The 17,634-nt window shown below is 39.6% G+C and overlaps 1 protein-coding gene across 3 annotated transcripts in view; it reads left to right on the top strand.

The window, feature by feature from the left end:
* The window catches only part of pde1cb (phosphodiesterase 1C, calmodulin-dependent b), an 86,583-nt gene that overhangs the window by 65,462 nt on the left and 3,487 nt on the right, over positions 1–17,634 (top strand). For all 3 annotated transcript variants that reach the window (XM_061045008.1, XM_061045007.1, XM_061045009.1), the window contains 12 exons: positions 215–281; positions 475–591; positions 1,109–1,249; positions 3,882–3,982; positions 5,283–5,411; positions 5,758–5,859; positions 9,349–9,469; positions 10,907–10,988; positions 12,041–12,161; positions 13,828–14,003; positions 16,959–17,186; positions 17,504–17,566. In XM_061045008.1, the coding sequence (XP_060900991.1) occupies positions 215–281; positions 475–591; positions 1,109–1,249; positions 3,882–3,982; positions 5,283–5,411; positions 5,758–5,859; positions 9,349–9,469; positions 10,907–10,988; positions 12,041–12,161; positions 13,828–14,003; positions 16,959–17,186; positions 17,504–17,566 (1,448 nt within the window). The remainder of the gene's footprint in view (positions 1–214; positions 282–474; positions 592–1,108; positions 1,250–3,881; positions 3,983–5,282; positions 5,412–5,757; positions 5,860–9,348; positions 9,470–10,906; positions 10,989–12,040; positions 12,162–13,827; positions 14,004–16,958; positions 17,187–17,503; positions 17,567–17,634) is intronic.

Raw genomic sequence — 17,634 nt, 5'->3', positions numbered from 1 at the left:
CAATTAACATGTGAAAAAAAACAAACCTGAAGGAGCTAGTCTTGCCTCAACTTAACCTTTTCCACACAATTTCATACTGAGAGTGTTGTTTTGAAGGTTTAAAAAGATTCTTGGTGGGAGATCTTCCAGGCTGTGGTTTGGGGCCAGTATAGGAACCTCTGGTGTTTGCACTCAGCGGTGTTCTGCATTTGATGTTTTTATCTCTTCCAAACAGGATGTACCGACGCACCTCCAATATGGTGGGACTCAGCTACCCCCCCACTGTCATATCTGTGCTTAAGGTATTAACGTGCACATGTCCACAAACTTGCACAGATATGAAATAACAACTTTGTACACATATGCACACACTATTGTACAGGAACTGACCTGCAGCACCACCGACCTTTTTAGATGTGTTGCTTTTATTGCAGAAGATGAGGGGATTGTTTGGGAGAACATTGATTTATTTGATATTTTTTCTTCCTCACACAGAATGTGGACAGGTGGTCCTTTGATGTCTTCGCTTTAAATGAAGCCAGCGGGGATCACGCACTTAAATTCATATTCTACGAGTTGCTTACAAGATATGACCTCATTAGCCGCTTCAAGGTAAAGCCACAAGAATATATCATGCTGCTGGTCACTGCTTTGCCTTTTGTTTGTGTCATTCACACAAGGAGAAACTAAATATATTCAGTACCTTCATGACCTTCACAATGCCCCCTTGTTTGCATGGAAGTAAGCACTTCTCTGCCTCTTAAGAGTGACATAGTGTTGTTGGATTTCCTCTATGGATGAATTATGAGGGAGGTTGGACAACTCATCTGATGCTTGTGGCGGTCATTTTCCACAACGTCTTACAGCTGAGGACACTCCACTTGATGTGACGGCATCTAAGAGTAAATGACATGGGCAATGAAGCCGGCATGAATATGTAATCTAAGTCTGCAGGGGAGTGTTCACAATCCATGATTTTATTACATCAATTTCAAAAGGGAATGTGCATGGATTGAAATGATGTGCCCCCCCACCACTGAAATGAGACCTGATAGCTTTAAGAAGTTTCTTACTGTTTGGGGTGTTTTTTTGGCTTACAGTCATGTACTGTTGTTTTTCTTGCCATCAGATCCCAATCTCTGCGGTGGTGTCATTCGTGGAGGCCCTAGAAGTGGGATACAGCAAACATAAAAACCCATACCACAACCTGATGCACGCGGCTGATGTCACACAGACTGTACACTACCTGCTACTCAAGACTGGCATGGTGGTGAGTAGGATCTATTGTATGGTGTCCTTACAAAAACATGCAACGACCAGTTAAACAGAGAAATGTTGGTTTGGTTCCATCTGAAACTTATACATCTCTCAAATCCAGCCACGTTTGTCCACATTGTATTCAAAACAACCCACCTAATTGCAGATTTGACTGACATGCAGCTTCTAAATTTAGCTTTTTTTCATGGAGAATCCGCAAGCCATTTTTCCCCTTACAAAACACAGACCAGAAGAACATCATTTATAGTCTTTCTCAAGGCATTTTTGAGAAAATAAACAAACATTTCAGAGAATATACAGTATATATATTTATATATACATGTCAAAATGTGATACCTGTTAATGGTTTCAGATTTTCAAATCAAATGTTTTTTGCCTTGTTGCCATAACGTAACTTAATTTACTTCGTGCTGCTTTTGTTCTTCTTCCATATTGGTGACCTGTATTTCTCTACTTCCCACTGTAGTGACTTTAGGGCATTTCTGTTGCTAAATCCATTTCACAAAACAAGGAAAAACTGTAGTTTTGCTATAGCCGAGTTCAAAGTCCCTTACCAGCCAGCTGCCTCCGCTTCCAGTGTTTTTATTTAATCACCTTAATAAGGTGGCTGCGACAGCTGTCGACATGGTGCGTTTCTGTGGGCAGTGCCTTGCGGAGTAAACCACATTACTGCTAGAACCTCGGGCTCCTGGGAGAGCAGGAGAACAGCATCTATCATTTCACAGGCCCTCCAGACTCCATTAAATCAACAATCATCAGGTCATTCATAAAGCCAGCCCCATGAGGCAAAAATACTGAAGGATGGATCAGCCATCCTGCCCCCTCCACCCACCCATTCTTAATGACTCCCCCATCCCCCACTGTTGATTAGTCACCAATATCGACTTGGCTTCCTGGGCTAAATCCCCACTCTATGTACGTGAGTGCACTGAGATGCATGCACATCTCAGAGGAAGTGCCCACTCACAGGTGTGTGGATGCTGCATACACTCACAGATCTTACATCAAATAGAAGCAAATACACACACATAGACATTCAGTCCATCTTATTTAAATTTTTCAGATTTACTGACAACTGTATCTTTAGATTCATGTGGCTATGTGGCAGCTAATATGATGAAATACAAGTTTCACAATACGTTTTATTTTTTTTCGGCAGACAAAATAATAGTTTGACATTTCAGAAAATAAGCGTATTCACTTTCATGCAGATAGTTCGATATTAAGGTTGATACCCATCTCGTACTGGCAACATTAGCATATAGGGGTGTCCAGGTTTAAAACATTGCAAAAGGTGATGATATTACTGTTAATTACTGTTATTAAGCCGTACACAGACAAACGCAGGATTAACAGCACAACAGGCTGCAAACTTTGCAGAGCCACATCAAAGAGCCCATGGGCTACTCCTTCACACTCTGCCCTGGTGATGACTCTCAGTGAAATTAGCAAAACTATCTCTGATCTAGATGGCTCTAAATCACAATGTAACAATGGTAGTGGTCTTAGTGGTTAATCACTTTAGTGGTAAATTAATACAAGTCTGAATTGTAAATTTCAACCAGCTGCCAGTTAGCTCAGCTTAGCATAATTATTTGGAACAAGGGGGTAAAAGCTTGTCTAGGTCTGTCTGAAGGTAAAATATTTGCTGCATGTGATTTTTTTTAACTCACATTTTACACATAGGATCATAAGTTTAATCTGTGCAAATCTACGTGTAAAAAATATATATTGTGATTTTACAAACACTTGTATGGGCATGCAGCAAGCCAGGCTAGCTGTCTCTCCATGTTTTCAGTCTTTGTGCCAAGCTAACTTTACTTTTTCTGCCATCTATAGCTTTAATAATTACTGGACAATAATAGTACGTCTTCTCATTTAACTTTCAGCAGAAAGTGAAACGTAGTTTTTCCAAACTTACAGGCTAATCTTTAAGAGATGCTGCTGCTGCTGCTGCTTCTTCTAATTTATTCTCTTTATTGCTGTAGTCAGGAGTCGTGCCTGGAAAAGGTTTAAACTTGATTTGAAGAACTTAAATTTGAAAGCGTGATGTGCATTCTCACCTTGCGACAGCAGTACCTTCAATACATTTACAGAGAGCTATTACTATTTTCATTTTTACACAGTGACTAACCAGACTCTGAGGCTGCCTGGGAGGGAACGAGTAATGGAGGAGTTTCAAACTGACAGTTTAAAATATGAATCCCAGTAGAGCTTGTCTTATCTGAAGTTTCCGTTTTGATATGCTGACCTTTTCTCTATCTTCCCCTCTCAATTTGTGCTCTTTCATCCCTGACTATAATCTCTCCTCATGCGAAATACTTCTCTTGGTTTCACTTTTCCTCTCTACATCTTTTTGATGTGACAAACCATTTGCTGCTTTCCTCCCTTTTTTCTGCTCTCTGGTCTCTAATTTTTCTTCTCTCTCATTTATGTCTATTCCCTCCTCTTTTATTGAGTTAACTACATTCTCCGGTCCTTTTTTCCGTCTTCTTGCATTCCCTCCTCAACACCATCCCATCCTCTATATACTTACCTTAACCCTAACCCTCTTAATATCCTCTATCCTTCCTTTGTTCCTCACATCTAACCTCTCCTTTCTTTTTCTCCCCTTTTTGCTACAGCACTGGCTGACCGAGCTTGAGATCTTTGCCATGATCTTTGCGGCAGCGGTGCACGACTATGAGCACACAGGGACCACAAACAACTTCCACATCCAGACAAGGTAATGGATGATAAAATCAAAATCTCACCGGATCAATGCTTTCATTTGCTGTATGGGGCCTTTACATTGACACTGAGATTGGCTGCAGTGCAGTAATAACACCCAGAACTTCAATAAAACGGCATTCTCTTGAAACCTTAAGTTGAAGAGAAATACTGTTACAACACCTTTTACTGAAAGTATAACTCAAACAGTAACATTTTAAGGACAAATACTGTCTTTGTGTACTTAATTATCTTTAAATGTATCCTCCTTTTTACCATTAGGGCTTTGTATATTTGTCATAGCTTTATAGAAATAGAACCAATTCCCTTTGATTCAGAAAGTTGAACTTTTAAAACACTGAATAAATATTGTTTTCAAATTATTTCCTGCCCCTTTAAGATACATTTAAAAAAAAAAGTGTATTGTAGTTATCTCTAAGTCCTGTATATCTTTGAATGTGTATATTGTTCCATTAATCTGTAAGTACAGTTGAGGTTGTACTTTTTTGTTTTCCATACTTTAGTAATCCCTGAGGGAAATTCTAGTTTACACTCAGTTATTGAGAGACATGCTTCTCACACACATAGGACCAAAATACACACATGCACAAATAGAGCCTGTGGACATGCATTAGTGGAGAGATGTCAGAGTGGGGCTTCTACACCCTGCTACGCAGTGAGCGCACCAGAGCTATTGGGGGTCCGGTGCCTTTCTCAAGGGCACCCCGGCAGTACTCAGGAAGTGCCCTGGCACCTCTCCAGCTACCAGACCAACTTCCATATTATGGTTCGAACCAGTGACCGTCTGGTTCCCAACCCAAGTCCCTACAGACTGAGCTGCTGTAGCGCCGAATCCCTTTTGGGCTTTTATTTTTGTTAGTTTTTGTTACCTTAGAGTCAGTCTTCCCTTTGACAGAGCTCCTACTTAAAATTTAATAACATACATTTTTCCCACATTTTTAGCTGGTCAGAACTCGGCATGATTGAAGTCTTTGCAAGCAGGCTAAGAACCAGTGTATAAGCTACATTAACTGAATGATGTTTGGTTGCCATGGTAGTTACTGGACTCCGACTAGAACTCTCTATATAGATATTTTAGCATAAAAGCCTTTACAGTAGAGATAGCGCAGGCAGAGAGCTGAAATAAAGGAAGGAGCTCCTGGTCTGGACTCCTCTTCAAGTTAATTACATCATGACACATTTGATTTATTCAATGAAGATGCAGCAACATCTCTCATCTTCAATTAATTCTTTGTTTGCTTGTCTTTCCATAATAGACCAATTAGAGATGACGACTTTGCTTCTCTCTTCGACAGGTCAGACACAGCCATCCTATACAATGACCGCTCCGTGCTGGAGAGTCACCATGTCAGCGCGGCGTACCGCCTTCTGCAGGATGACGATGAGATGAACATCCTGTACAACCTCTCCAAGGATGACTGGAGGTCAGAGAGACAGGAACTGAGGCAGACAATGAAAGAGCTGTGTGACAGCAAAGGGAAATAAAACACAGAGATGAAGTGGAGAACTGATAGAGACAAATAGGGAGACAGACAAGACAAGTAGAAACCAAGCAGGTCAAGCAGTTCCACAGTTTACAAATCAAATTTCTAAGCCTAAAGTTGCCTTTTCTATTATTTTCCTAAATTCAAAATGAGGCCCCTAAAATGTGTTGGCTGCTTTCTTTTACTTTATATGACTTTCAAAATAAGTAGATTTTATTACTGTTGGCTTTAACAGTTCATCATGCATCACATGGCACATGTTTTCCTCTTTTTTGTCTTCATCCAGAGAGCTGCGGGCTCTGGTGGTGGAGATGGTGCTGGCCACAGATATGTCGTGTCACTTCCAGCAGGTGAAAGCCATGAAAAACTTCCTACAACAACCAGAGGGGTAAGTCACCTTTCTCCTTAACTGCTGTTCACCCTCTTGTCTTTACTCCAGCAATTTACATCCTCATTAACCCTGCCGTCATGTCATCGTTTACTCAACACCCGCTGTTTACAACTCAATTAACCCTGCCCTGAAGGGTGCATCCAAAGTTGAATGCAACATTCATGTTTATATCAAACAGACTTTTCCAAACAAACAAAGGATGATATCTGTTGCTCTGGTGTTGAAAACTCCCTGTATACAAAATACAGTATTTTGTTGCAAATTTATAACATAGGTCATGAATGATACAGCACAGGTATACAGTAATGTAGTACTGAAGGCCCTCTGAGGCACAAACAGGATACTTTGTGTTTCTGTTCTGCAGCAGAGTTATGGGGCAGTCACGCCAGATTTAGCCGCAGACACCGCAGTGAAAAAGAGCCTGTGGTAGAAATGTTGTTGGCAGATTTTTTGGAACGTTGTAGGCTGCTTCAGCAAGGAAATATTAGCCCTCAAAAACTGTTAATTATTTTAATCAGCCCTCTTCTTCTATTGCAGCAAATATACCTCTAAATGACTTTCCAAAAACACAAAATTGAAAGTGCCAAATTTGCTTAAATGCCACTGTAGCCTGTAGAAATTAGAAGACAGGTCACTGACTACCTTGCATTGCCGAACCCTGATAAACATACCCAGACTATTATTATTATTCATACCTATTCATATATTTAAAAATAAAAGGCTAGAAGCAGTAATATCCACAACCTTTTTTACACATTTTTACACATTCATTTAATTTTCATTTCACTTTATATTATTTGAATTTGAATTACTTTTTTTTTTTTTTATCAATTTGTTCAATAATGGGTAAAATATACAATTTTAAATGAATTTACTTTTTTATTCGTTTTTTTTTTTGGATGGCATCATGTGACCCCCTATGATAAATAGCTTCAGCACTTGTTTATTCGTCGCTTTGGGCACTCTGTAGCTGAGCTTTGGTCCCACTGAACAAACCTTAGCACAAATTTTACACAAGGCCGATCTAGTCAACAGTGCCCAACTAAAGTCACTGACCTCACAACAACTACGTGAAAAGTTTTATTCATTTTTATTTTATTTTAAGTGCCAGATTTGCATCTGATAGTAACGCGTGTGGCTGGAACACCTGGACTCCAATAAAAAAGTGATATCTACTATCTTTTGGTCGTGCTGAGTAACTGGGTAGGCTCTACGTGCAGAGACAGAGCTGCAGCTCGCTAACAGAAGCAAAAGCAAACTATCATATTAAGGGATGAGTCACCACAGTTCATGTGGCTGACAATACTGAAACGTCTTTGACCTTCAGCTTATTCCTTTCACTGTGATAATGCACAGTGAACTTCACTACCAGAGAAATGCTGGAAAGGCATTGATACAGTGATAAGTTACATCCTGGTAATAGATATATGAATCAACAATGGTATGCTATATACATGTAAATACACCTCAAAGAGTGCTGACTAGAAGGTAATCATCAAGATACGATACAGCGACGTGTAAACACAGGCACACGAACGAGCGGTCTGCAGGAAGCTGTAATGCTGAATAGACTCTAATGTGCAGTAATTCAAACCAGTGTGCCCGGGGCCTGCTTAGAGCGCACTTTAAGACCCAATCTGCCACAAATGGATGAGGGGAAATTTGAGCCAGTGGTTCTGACCTCTGTTTAACCTTGTGCAGTGTGTGTGTAGCTCTGTGTGACAATGTGCTTTTGTGTGCTGTCTTTTTGTATACCCATTTTATCATATCACTCTGTGCCTGACAATTCATGCTTCGGTCCATTAAAGAGGATATTTTGATACGGTTATCAGGTGATATCTCAGACACCGGCGATGTCTGATGAGGTGAAATGTAGCGTCTTCACACTGAGCTCCAGTAGAGAAAACCGATTAGTGTAATGGAGGCATTTTGATGGAAGAGATTTTATTTTTCGCTCTTTTTGAACGGACCTGTTTATCTTCTTCGTCTTTTACAGCTCAGAATTTTGTGTTTTTATGCACTCGCTAATAATTGTCTTGGTATATTTCAACATCTGTTTAATGAGCATTTGAGGAGGGTTTTTTTGTATTTTAATTCACCAGTTTGACAAATGGAGGGTGCTGCTGTTGGATTAGTGCGATCATAGCACATCAAAGATGTATTATTGTAGACAAAGAAAACAAATGCTCACAATAATACAATATTAAGTATTTTCCTCTGTGATATAGAGCTTCATATTGACCCAATGCACATTAAGGTACCACACTGTAGCACAGGATGACGTGTTTCCTTATCACAATAAACACAAATTCTGTGGTTTCTTGGTGTCGGAAATACTCTGGACCAAAAGTGTGATAATACAACATTTAAAATAGACCCTGACAAATGGACTATATCACTGTTTAAGTCTTAGTTAAGGAATTCTACCAAGCTTTTGAAGAGAGCATGTTACTGCTTAATATAATCATTGACATAAAAATGAAATGTATTACGGGTATCCTAACCATGGCATTTGTGCCGCTCTACTTTACTTCCTATGTGACCATATGTGATGCTAGACTTTGACTTTCCATTAAGAGAGATTAAGGCCTAAATAAAGTACAAAAAAAAAGTAATTAATTTTAGTGAACAGTTGAAACTAGATGGTTTGAGGGCTGAGGTTTAGGAAGTCAGAAAACTAACAAATAGTTGGTTTCAATCTTGTTATGGTGTTTGTTGTTCAGCCTTTTCCTTTAGGCATAAATGATGCAGACCTGCAGACACTTTGTTGTGCATTCAGACATTGCAATACAGATCTAACTTCCAAGCATTTTTGCAATTAGGCAGTCTGCAGCAGTGGTGATAGTGTAATCAGCCCGCTGTTTTGCACCACTGAGCATCTTATTTGTGATCTCATGCCCCTCCTCTCCTCTTTGATATCTTGATCTGGTTCCAATGATTACATACTTTGCACTGAAAGGGTTTTTCTATCTTAAAGCAATAGCCATGCTCATAGAAGTCCCAAAAACTAAGTAAAGCCAGGACAAAAACCCAGGACGGGCAGTACTAGTACTATACAGAGCATATACAGGACATTTTTATAAAAGTGATGGTAGGTTTTTTTTGGCTTTGATTTTTTTTTTCATGTTCTTGAACAGAAAGCCAATTTCTTATGGACAGATTGCTCAGGACAAATCTGCAGCTGAGCAGCTTTTACAAATGGTATTTTCCAATGTCCTTTTTGCTGATATGTCTGAAATGTCTGTTTGGCTCACCGTGTAGTCCATGCCAGGAACTGAATAAGCAGGATGTGGTCCTAATGTTTACAGGTTGTTTTAACCCAAAGTGGTCAAACCTAAAACATTTAGTCATTTGAATCTTATTTAGAGGTCTGTTGAGACTTTTTACAAGTAACACTCAAAACTGAAAAGGCTTGTGTGAATGACTGATAAAGGATGCTCCTTTCATACATATACTTATTCATTTCTTATTTTCTCTCTTTTGCAGCATCGACAAGCCCAAAGCTCTGTCCCTGCTGCTGCACACGGCAGACATCAGCCACCCGGCCAAGAGTTGGGACCTGCACCATCGCTGGACCACCTCCCTACTGGAGGAGTTCTTCAGGCAGGTGAGTGGGTGTACCTGACAGGTGTTGGAATAAAACATGAGAGGCTACTTCAAGGAATATGTGAGGTTCAGAGGCACAGGGAGAGGACATGGCATGCGTTTGATCTAGTCTTATAAAAAGAGCTACATTATGCCGATGTTGTCAAATACACCAGCAACATATTAGTTGACTCTTTATTATTGAAGCAATGAAATTCAACATTAACAGTATTTGCAGCAACACATGAGAAAGCAATGAAGAATAAAGATGAAATGAAGATGGCCCCACTTATTTTGAGCGTCCCAGCAAACGATGCTTTTAATCATACATGCTGAGTGTGAGGGGGCTCGAACTGGAAAACCAGAAGAAATGCAGGGAAGCTGTTTAGGAGCTGTTCTTCAGCTTTATACCCTATCCCCCTTTCTGTAGATCCAGTTTTCTCATTTTTTGGGGATCTTTTTTGTTCACCTTTTGAATAAGTTGGCTCAAAAGTTATGATCCAAAGTTCATTCCTGACCTTTGAATTACAACTGTGCCTTCCCTGCTATGTGAAAATAATACGCTCTGTTGGACCAGCTGTGAAGTCTTGGAGGAATTGATTTCCTCGGCTTTCTTGGGATTGCCAAAAGATGAAACACTTGATGTGAAGTAGAGTTGATTCATCTTTTTTTTCAAAAAAAGAACACTTACATTGCTCTTATCCGACCCTTTGGTGCGGATGTTTTTGGATTGAACTCCCATATTTTAGGTTTCTTTCACACAGTTCCATGTAAGACCAAGAATAAGCTCATGATCATCAGTGAATGATTGTTTAAAGATGGTGCTTAGCCACAACTCTACCCCTGAAAGCACTTTACACAATGAGATATGCAGTCCTAATCATAAGTTTAATTGCAGGCACTGTGCTCTCTGTCAAGTTTAAAAATGATGACATGACAAAGCATAATTGCAGATTAAAATGTAGAAAATTATGTCTTTGATGAAACAATGCATTTGTTAAAGATAATAATTTGTGTATTTGTAAATGACAACATGAAAGACAGACGTTTAACTGGTGCCGCATTGCTTTCATCTCTTCCATTATTAATCCACATTGTTCTCATTATGGGTGCTATTGTTATTGTTGCTGCTTTCACCAGGCCTTTGTCTCTCAGCATATGAATTGCCGATAAATAGCTTCTCCAGAGAACATTGCCTCCCGACTCCACATCTCATCTGTTTGTGACAAATCAAAGGAGAAAATGAAACACATTTCTGGCCCAAAAGCACTCGGGGCGAAGAGGGCAGACAAATCCAAAGCCCGCTGATAGAAGTTGGTTGTTGGTGTGCAAGCGGGTACTGTGGGTGTGTTTATGAGATTCTGTCAGTTGTGTTTATGAGTGTTTGCCCAGAGAGGGGGGGGGGCTAGTATCCAAAATCTGAAAATGGTTCTGACTGAGGTCACTGCTGTATTCTCAGGGGGACAAAGAATCTGAGCTCGGCCTGCCGTTCTCCCCACTCTGCGACAGAAAGTCCACAATGGTTGCACAGTCCCAGATCGGTGAGTGCCTACTTCATCCTTTATACACACCCCCTGCAAAGTGCTGCATTCCTGGCTGGATATACGAATCAAGTTAAGCTCCGGCATGAGTTTATTTGATAATTGCTTCTATAACATTTTTAGATAGAGCACTTAAGAGTGTTCTATTTTTGGGACGCTGGTAGCTTAGTGATTAGTTTGTTTCCAATGTACAGAGGCTGTAGTTCTCGAAACGGCGGCCAAGAGTTTGAAACCGGCCTGTTGATCCTTTGCTGCATGTCATTCTCCTCTCTCTCTCTCTCTCTCTCTCTCTCTCTCTCTCCCTTATTTCTGACTCACTGTCCTGTCTCTCCAATAAAGGCATAAAAAAATAAAAATGCTATTTATATACATTTGTGTCATCTTATTGTTCTTCCAATGATAATGGTGTATTCCAGAGAAAATAAGGAACGCTATGTACCAAGTAACAGTTGAACCGTTTAAATCATGGTCAGAAATGACAGGATGATGAGAACAGCCAGCCGCTGTTTGGTTGTGAATGTTGTTTTACGAAAGATCAAAAAATGGGGAAGTTACTTTAAATAGCTGTCAATGCACACTGCTAATTCAAAGCAACGAGTATTAAGCATATAACTGTGTTTTTATCCGCTCAGGAAAAGCTCCGTGATGATAAAAACATGAATGTTCTTACCCTGCTCAGTGCACATCAGGGTTTTTATCCGCTTAGAGATTGTTCCATCTGTACTTTAGCAGCTGCACCTCTAATGAATCTGTTAAAAGAAATGTTACACACAGGAAATAGGATTTTGAAAAGTTACACCTCTGAGATCAACAGTAAAATAAAACGGTAACCTTGTTTGACATTGCTCACATCTGTGGGCCATGTGTGTAGCAGAAATGATTTAAATGTAAAATTGTAGAAATATATTTGGCCTAATTTTCTTTCCTCTATAAATCACATCTTTACATTGATTGTTTTTGGCGACTATTTTGTACAAATATGCATTCTTAAAAGATGTAAATATGTATTCACTGACGTTGTGTTCTGAACTTTCTGAAATCTTCGTCACCAGGCTTCATAGACTTCATTGTGGTGCCCACCTTCACTGTGCTGTCGGACATGATGGAACGTATTGTCACGCCGCTCATCGAAGAGGCCTCCCATGCGGGCCTCGCCGGCTTCAGACGCTCAAGGTGAGTTGTGGCACTTACTCCTTATTTGACCTTATTTGTAAATGAAAGTTTGATTCTGCTCAGTAGTAGGACTGAGCAGATGGAAGTGGGTGACTGGATGTAAATCTGAGTGGATTTTAATCAACCAGCCTGGTAAATCAAGAATGGAAAATTCACTGTTTCTGAGTAACTGCTCGCTCAATGACGTGATTAAACCCAACAGCTCTTGCGCAATAGCAGCATATCTAATGCAAGTATTGAAAACAGCAGATGAGTCCTCCATGGGTAATCCATTTCTGTGCGTGGAAATGTCTCCACCTTTCATCAGGCAGAGCCACACACCTTGAAATTGATATTTTAGAGATGCTAACCCTGGCGTCCCTGATTCAGAATGAGCCTCAGTGCGGGATCGGCATACACATTAGCCTCTGGAGACATAAAATGAAATGATTTTGTCTCCACCGGCTTAATTAATTGGTTTAGTACTTTTCCTCCAGCCACTTACTGAATCAGATATGTGCAAGGCTTTGAAACCAAACAAATAAGAAAGTACATTCCACTTGCTCTTGTGTAACTAATAATTAAACTTCCCAGAGGAAAATGATTTAAAAACTTTGAGTTGCTCTTTTTTCTTCACCTGAGCTTATACCAAAAGAAAGCTGTACTTTGGGAGTCTGGCTCTGCACCTGCACATCAATAACACCCTCTCCGCCCTCTGCGGCGACAGTCATTAGCATCACTCAGTGGGCCTCCAGTCGAAGCTAACCAAGTGGAAATCTCAGATAGTGTTGCTACTCATGCAGCCTCCTTGTCTTCACACACACCTGGGTGCTTTTGTGTTTCCTTTGACTGCTTTTTCACAGCATTTATAACCGCTTTCAATCTTCTGTAACTATATCTGCTCTCTCTGTGTCTGCCTCTGGTTCACAGCCCTTCTGTATTTCTTTCTTTCTTTCTTCTTCAGTGTGTGAAAGAATATGAACTCTTGTGGAGCAGCAGCATTATGTACAGATAGCAGTGTCAGTCTGTGGGTTTGTGGGATCACTCTGGTCCAGGCTAATATATCTATACAACCTGTAAATAGATGGATGAAGTTTTGCCCAGACAGATGCAGACGTTTAGAGTGAATGAAGATGGTGCCATATTTGAGGGTTAGCTGCAAATATATCGACAGTCATTGGATTTATTGCCTCCATGAATTTAGCATTTACTTAGTTTTAGTATTTGGCTTAGATACCCCTCGTCATAATTTTGCAAACTCGTAAAGCTCCTGAACAACAAAGTCCATGAAGTTGTTCTCTTTATGATAAAGAAACAGTTTGTATGTTTAACCTGGATGCCTAACTCTCCATCGAACCCCATCATTAGTTTAAAAAGTCATTTATTTGGTTTATCCACAAATAGCCATAGAGTGATCAGATTGCAATCATCCTCCGCTTGTCTTTGTATTTCATGGCAATAAGCAGGCAGGCATGCTAACTTAAATAGTGAACACAGTTAACATTATAGCTGCTAAAAATGAACATATTTGCAATGTTATTGTGAACATATTAGCATGCTAACATCAGAATACATGTACAAAAAGATGATTTTTCAGTACAGCTGCACAGAGCTACTAGTATGGCTGTAGACTCTTTAAGTCGTGTTTAACTTCTACATTTCTTACCCATCTTATCTTCCCATTCAGTCTAAACAGTATTAGCTCAGATGAGACCAAGAGGCACAGCGTGAAGAGCATAGGCTCCGACAGCAGCTCATCGGGACAAGGCTCTCTGCTGACAGTTGACCTGAAGAACTTCAAGGCGTTGTGGAACGAAGAGGTTTATCAGAACAGAGAGAGATGGAAATCACAAGCTGCTAAAGGTACAGTACGGCCATACAAACAACATTACAATTGAGTAAAATGATGATGATTTGGGGACTCAGTGAACATTAATGTTCTTCAAGGTTGTTGTTTCAGATGTTGCCCTCTCTGATCACTCCTGTGTTTTATTTGAGAGTACTATGTCAGTGTACAAAAGTATTCAATCAAAGGTGATCACAAAACAGTGCATCACTGAAAACACCAGTGAAATCTTTAACCAGGTTTTCTCTTCCACAGCTGCCCTGTCCTGTGGCTCAGTCAGTGAGTTGGTAGATAACTTCAATTCTAAAATCACAAATGTTATTGATTCCATTGCTCCCACTAAGGTGAAGGTTGTCTCTGGTAAGAAAAAATCTCCATGGAGAAATTCGACACTGGTAAGAAACGTAAAAGAGATTGTGGAAAAGCTGAACGCAGGTGGCGTAAAACTAATCTCCAGATTCATTATGACATCTACAAAGAGAGACTTCACATTTATAATTCACAACTGAGGAATACAATCTTTCTTCTCTGACATCATCACCAGAAACAATAATAATGCTCGTGCCCTGTTGGCTACTGTCGACAGGCTAACAAACCCTCCTGTGTCAGTAGCATCTGAATTTCATTCTACCAGGGCCTGTAATACATTTTCCACCTTCTTTACTGAAAAAATCCAGAAATTAGACAAACTGTCAGTAACTCAACATCAGGATCAGGATATGTGCTGTGTCCATTTAAAACCAATTTAAGCACCATGACACAATTATAATAAAATCAACCTTAAAATCCTGGAGGACATTATACAACAATTAAATTCCTCCTCCTGCTGTCTTGATATTCTGCAAACAGGTTTTTTCAAAAAAGTTTCCCAAGTCATGGCTCCAGATCTGTTACAAATTGTAAACCTGTCTCTTCTCTCAGGTGTCTTCCCACAGTCCCTGAAAACAGCAGTCATCAAGCCACTATTAAAAAAGAACAATCAAGACAAGTCAATAATGAACAATTACAGGCCGATATCAAATCTTCCTTTTTTAAGCAAAGTAATCTAAAAAGCTGTTTTTCAACAGTTAAATAACTTCTTGACATTGAGCGACTGTTTCGATGTCTTACAGTCAGGTTTTAGACAAAACCACAGCACTGAGACAGCTCTGGTTAAAGTGTTTAATGACATCCGTTTAAACACAGACAGTGGCAGAACCACAGTCTTAGTTTTACTTGATCTCAGTGCTGCGTTCGACACAGTTGACCACAATATATTACTCGACCGACTGGAAAAACTTGGTGGGAGTTTCTGGCTCAGCACTAAACTGGTTTGAATCCTACTTAAAGGACAGGGACTTCTTCGTGTCTATAGGTAACTTCAAATCTGAGCAAACAAAAATTACTGATGGAGTTACCCAAGGTTCCATCCTGGGGCCTCTTCTGTTTAACATCTACATGCTCCCACTAGCTCAGATTATAAAAAACAACGCTTAATGGTTTAGGGCCAAAATACATTAGTGACCTCCTGATTAATTACGAACCATCCAGACCGCTCAGGTCATCTGGGACAGGTCTGCTCTCTGTCCCCAGAGTCAGAACCAAACATGGAGAAGCAGCGTTCAGGTTCTATGCTTCTTATATTTGGAACAAACTCCCAAAAAACTGCAGGTCCGCTGAAACTCTCAGCTCTTTTAAATCGAAGTTGAAGACACACCTGTTTACAGCTGCCTTTAATTAAACAATTTTAATACGATTTTAAACTCTAACTCTGCACTGTAACTTTTAACTGTTTTTATATTTTTACTTCAATTAATTTCATTTGAACTATTTTTATTTAAACATATTTTCAGATTTAATAATTTCAGTGGTTTTGAAATTTTCTATTTTAATATTTCTTTTCTTTCCTCTGTCATGATGCTTTTTGATGTCTTGATGCCTTGTTGTTGAAATGTGCTATATAAATAAACTGGCCTTGCCTTGCCTTGCCTAATGTCTCGGTAAAAGGGATCTGTCCAAACAGATCCTGAAATCCACCAGAATGTGTAAAATTGGCTTACAGAGTTGCAATGCTCTTAACGCCTGCAATGCTCTTAGCTCCCTCGGAGTGGGATTCTGACTGACCTGTATTAGACTGGGAATTTGTGGGATACACATGTATTTGTGTGTCTAAGCATCCATATTAATTGTAATGTTTATTTTTTTAAGTGGCATTTTGTAACAGGAGGTTTAAGAGGATTATAAGTTATAACAGTGATAAGCATATGTTCAAATTTGCAGTTTGTAGAAAATTAATGTGTTTGGTATTTATTATCATTTCACATCAAACTTTCTTTTGAGTTATTTTGTTCAAGAATCAATTAATTAACAGATTATTTTCATTTATAAACAGGCAGTTTATTGGTTAACATTATTTACTGATATTTTATTGACATTGCAGACCTGAAGATAAATAAGAGATGAAGATGCATTTTTATTTCCAAATAAAAGTTTATATGAAAACTATTTTCCACAAATTGACAAACACAGTTTTAGATATCTGCATCATACATTACTATTTCATACACATGGACACACAGGCTGTTTTCAAAACTGCCTACTATACTAGTAGTGCGTACTGACTTGGATAAAATGCAGAATGAAGTATGCAGTATGCGAACAATTGCGAAATCTTCAGCATGCAAAAGATACCTCGATGTGAACTGATTCAGTAAAAAATTCCCAGTAAGTTACCAGTCTCTCTCACTTACTATTTCCCACAATGCAAAGCGCCAGGTCAGAGATAAAAATGATGGACAGCAATGGCTATCATAACAAGGGAAACAATTACAATCAGACCAAACCACACAAAGATACCACACTTTATCTTTGCTTGATCTCAAAATGATGCAAAACCAAATGAATTATGTTCAATATTATTATCCAGTTTTGAAAACAGCTATAAACACAGTATCTCACATGTTAACCTGCCTCAATGCTCCATTTGACCTCAGAAGCGGAGGAGAGAGCTAAAAAGGAAGCGGAGGAGCAAGCCCAGCAGGAAGAGGCTATGGAGCCCCAGGAAGTCCACACAGAGTCTGAACAGCCTGAACCAAAGGAGGACAAACTGGAAGGGGAGGAACCCAATCCAGCAGAGGCCAGCAGACCACCAGATGGCAACACAGGGGAAACAGAGCAGGGAGTACAGTCAGGGAGCGCCACGTTCACTCCACTGCAGAATGGTACATCCTTTTAATGGGGTAGCCACAGATCTTAATATGATGTGAGATACATGTTTGCAGTGACAAGTTTAGTCACTCAGCAAACCTAAGTGAGTGATAGCGCAACAGTAAATCTCAGAACAGTTTTCATTTTCTTAGATATTTCCTCAGTGAGTTAGGTAAGGCTGAAACACTGTCAAGTCAAGGCTGAAGATGTTTGTACAAACTGCATAAAGGGGAGAGGGATTTTCATGTCCTTGTTCAGATAGAATTTATGTTTGCAGCCAAGTATGTACCTCAGTCCGCATGATAAATAACCGGCTAATCGTTCTTTTCAGGAGAGCTGTCTGAAGGAGCGCTATCTCCAGAGGGTGAAGAAGATAAGAACAAAGGAGATGATGGTGAGTTTGTTGCTCATCACTTGATCAGAATACCAACTAGATGTTAAAAATCCATCAACAGAGATGGT

The sequence above is a fragment of the Labrus mixtus genome, chromosome 8 (genome assembly GCF_963584025.1).
Source record: "Labrus mixtus chromosome 8, fLabMix1.1, whole genome shotgun sequence".
Taxonomy (NCBI): Eukaryota; Metazoa; Chordata; class Actinopteri; order Labriformes; family Labridae; genus Labrus; species Labrus mixtus.
The sequence above is the reverse complement of the archived record's forward strand: the minus strand, read 5'-3'. Positions and strand labels throughout refer to the sequence as shown.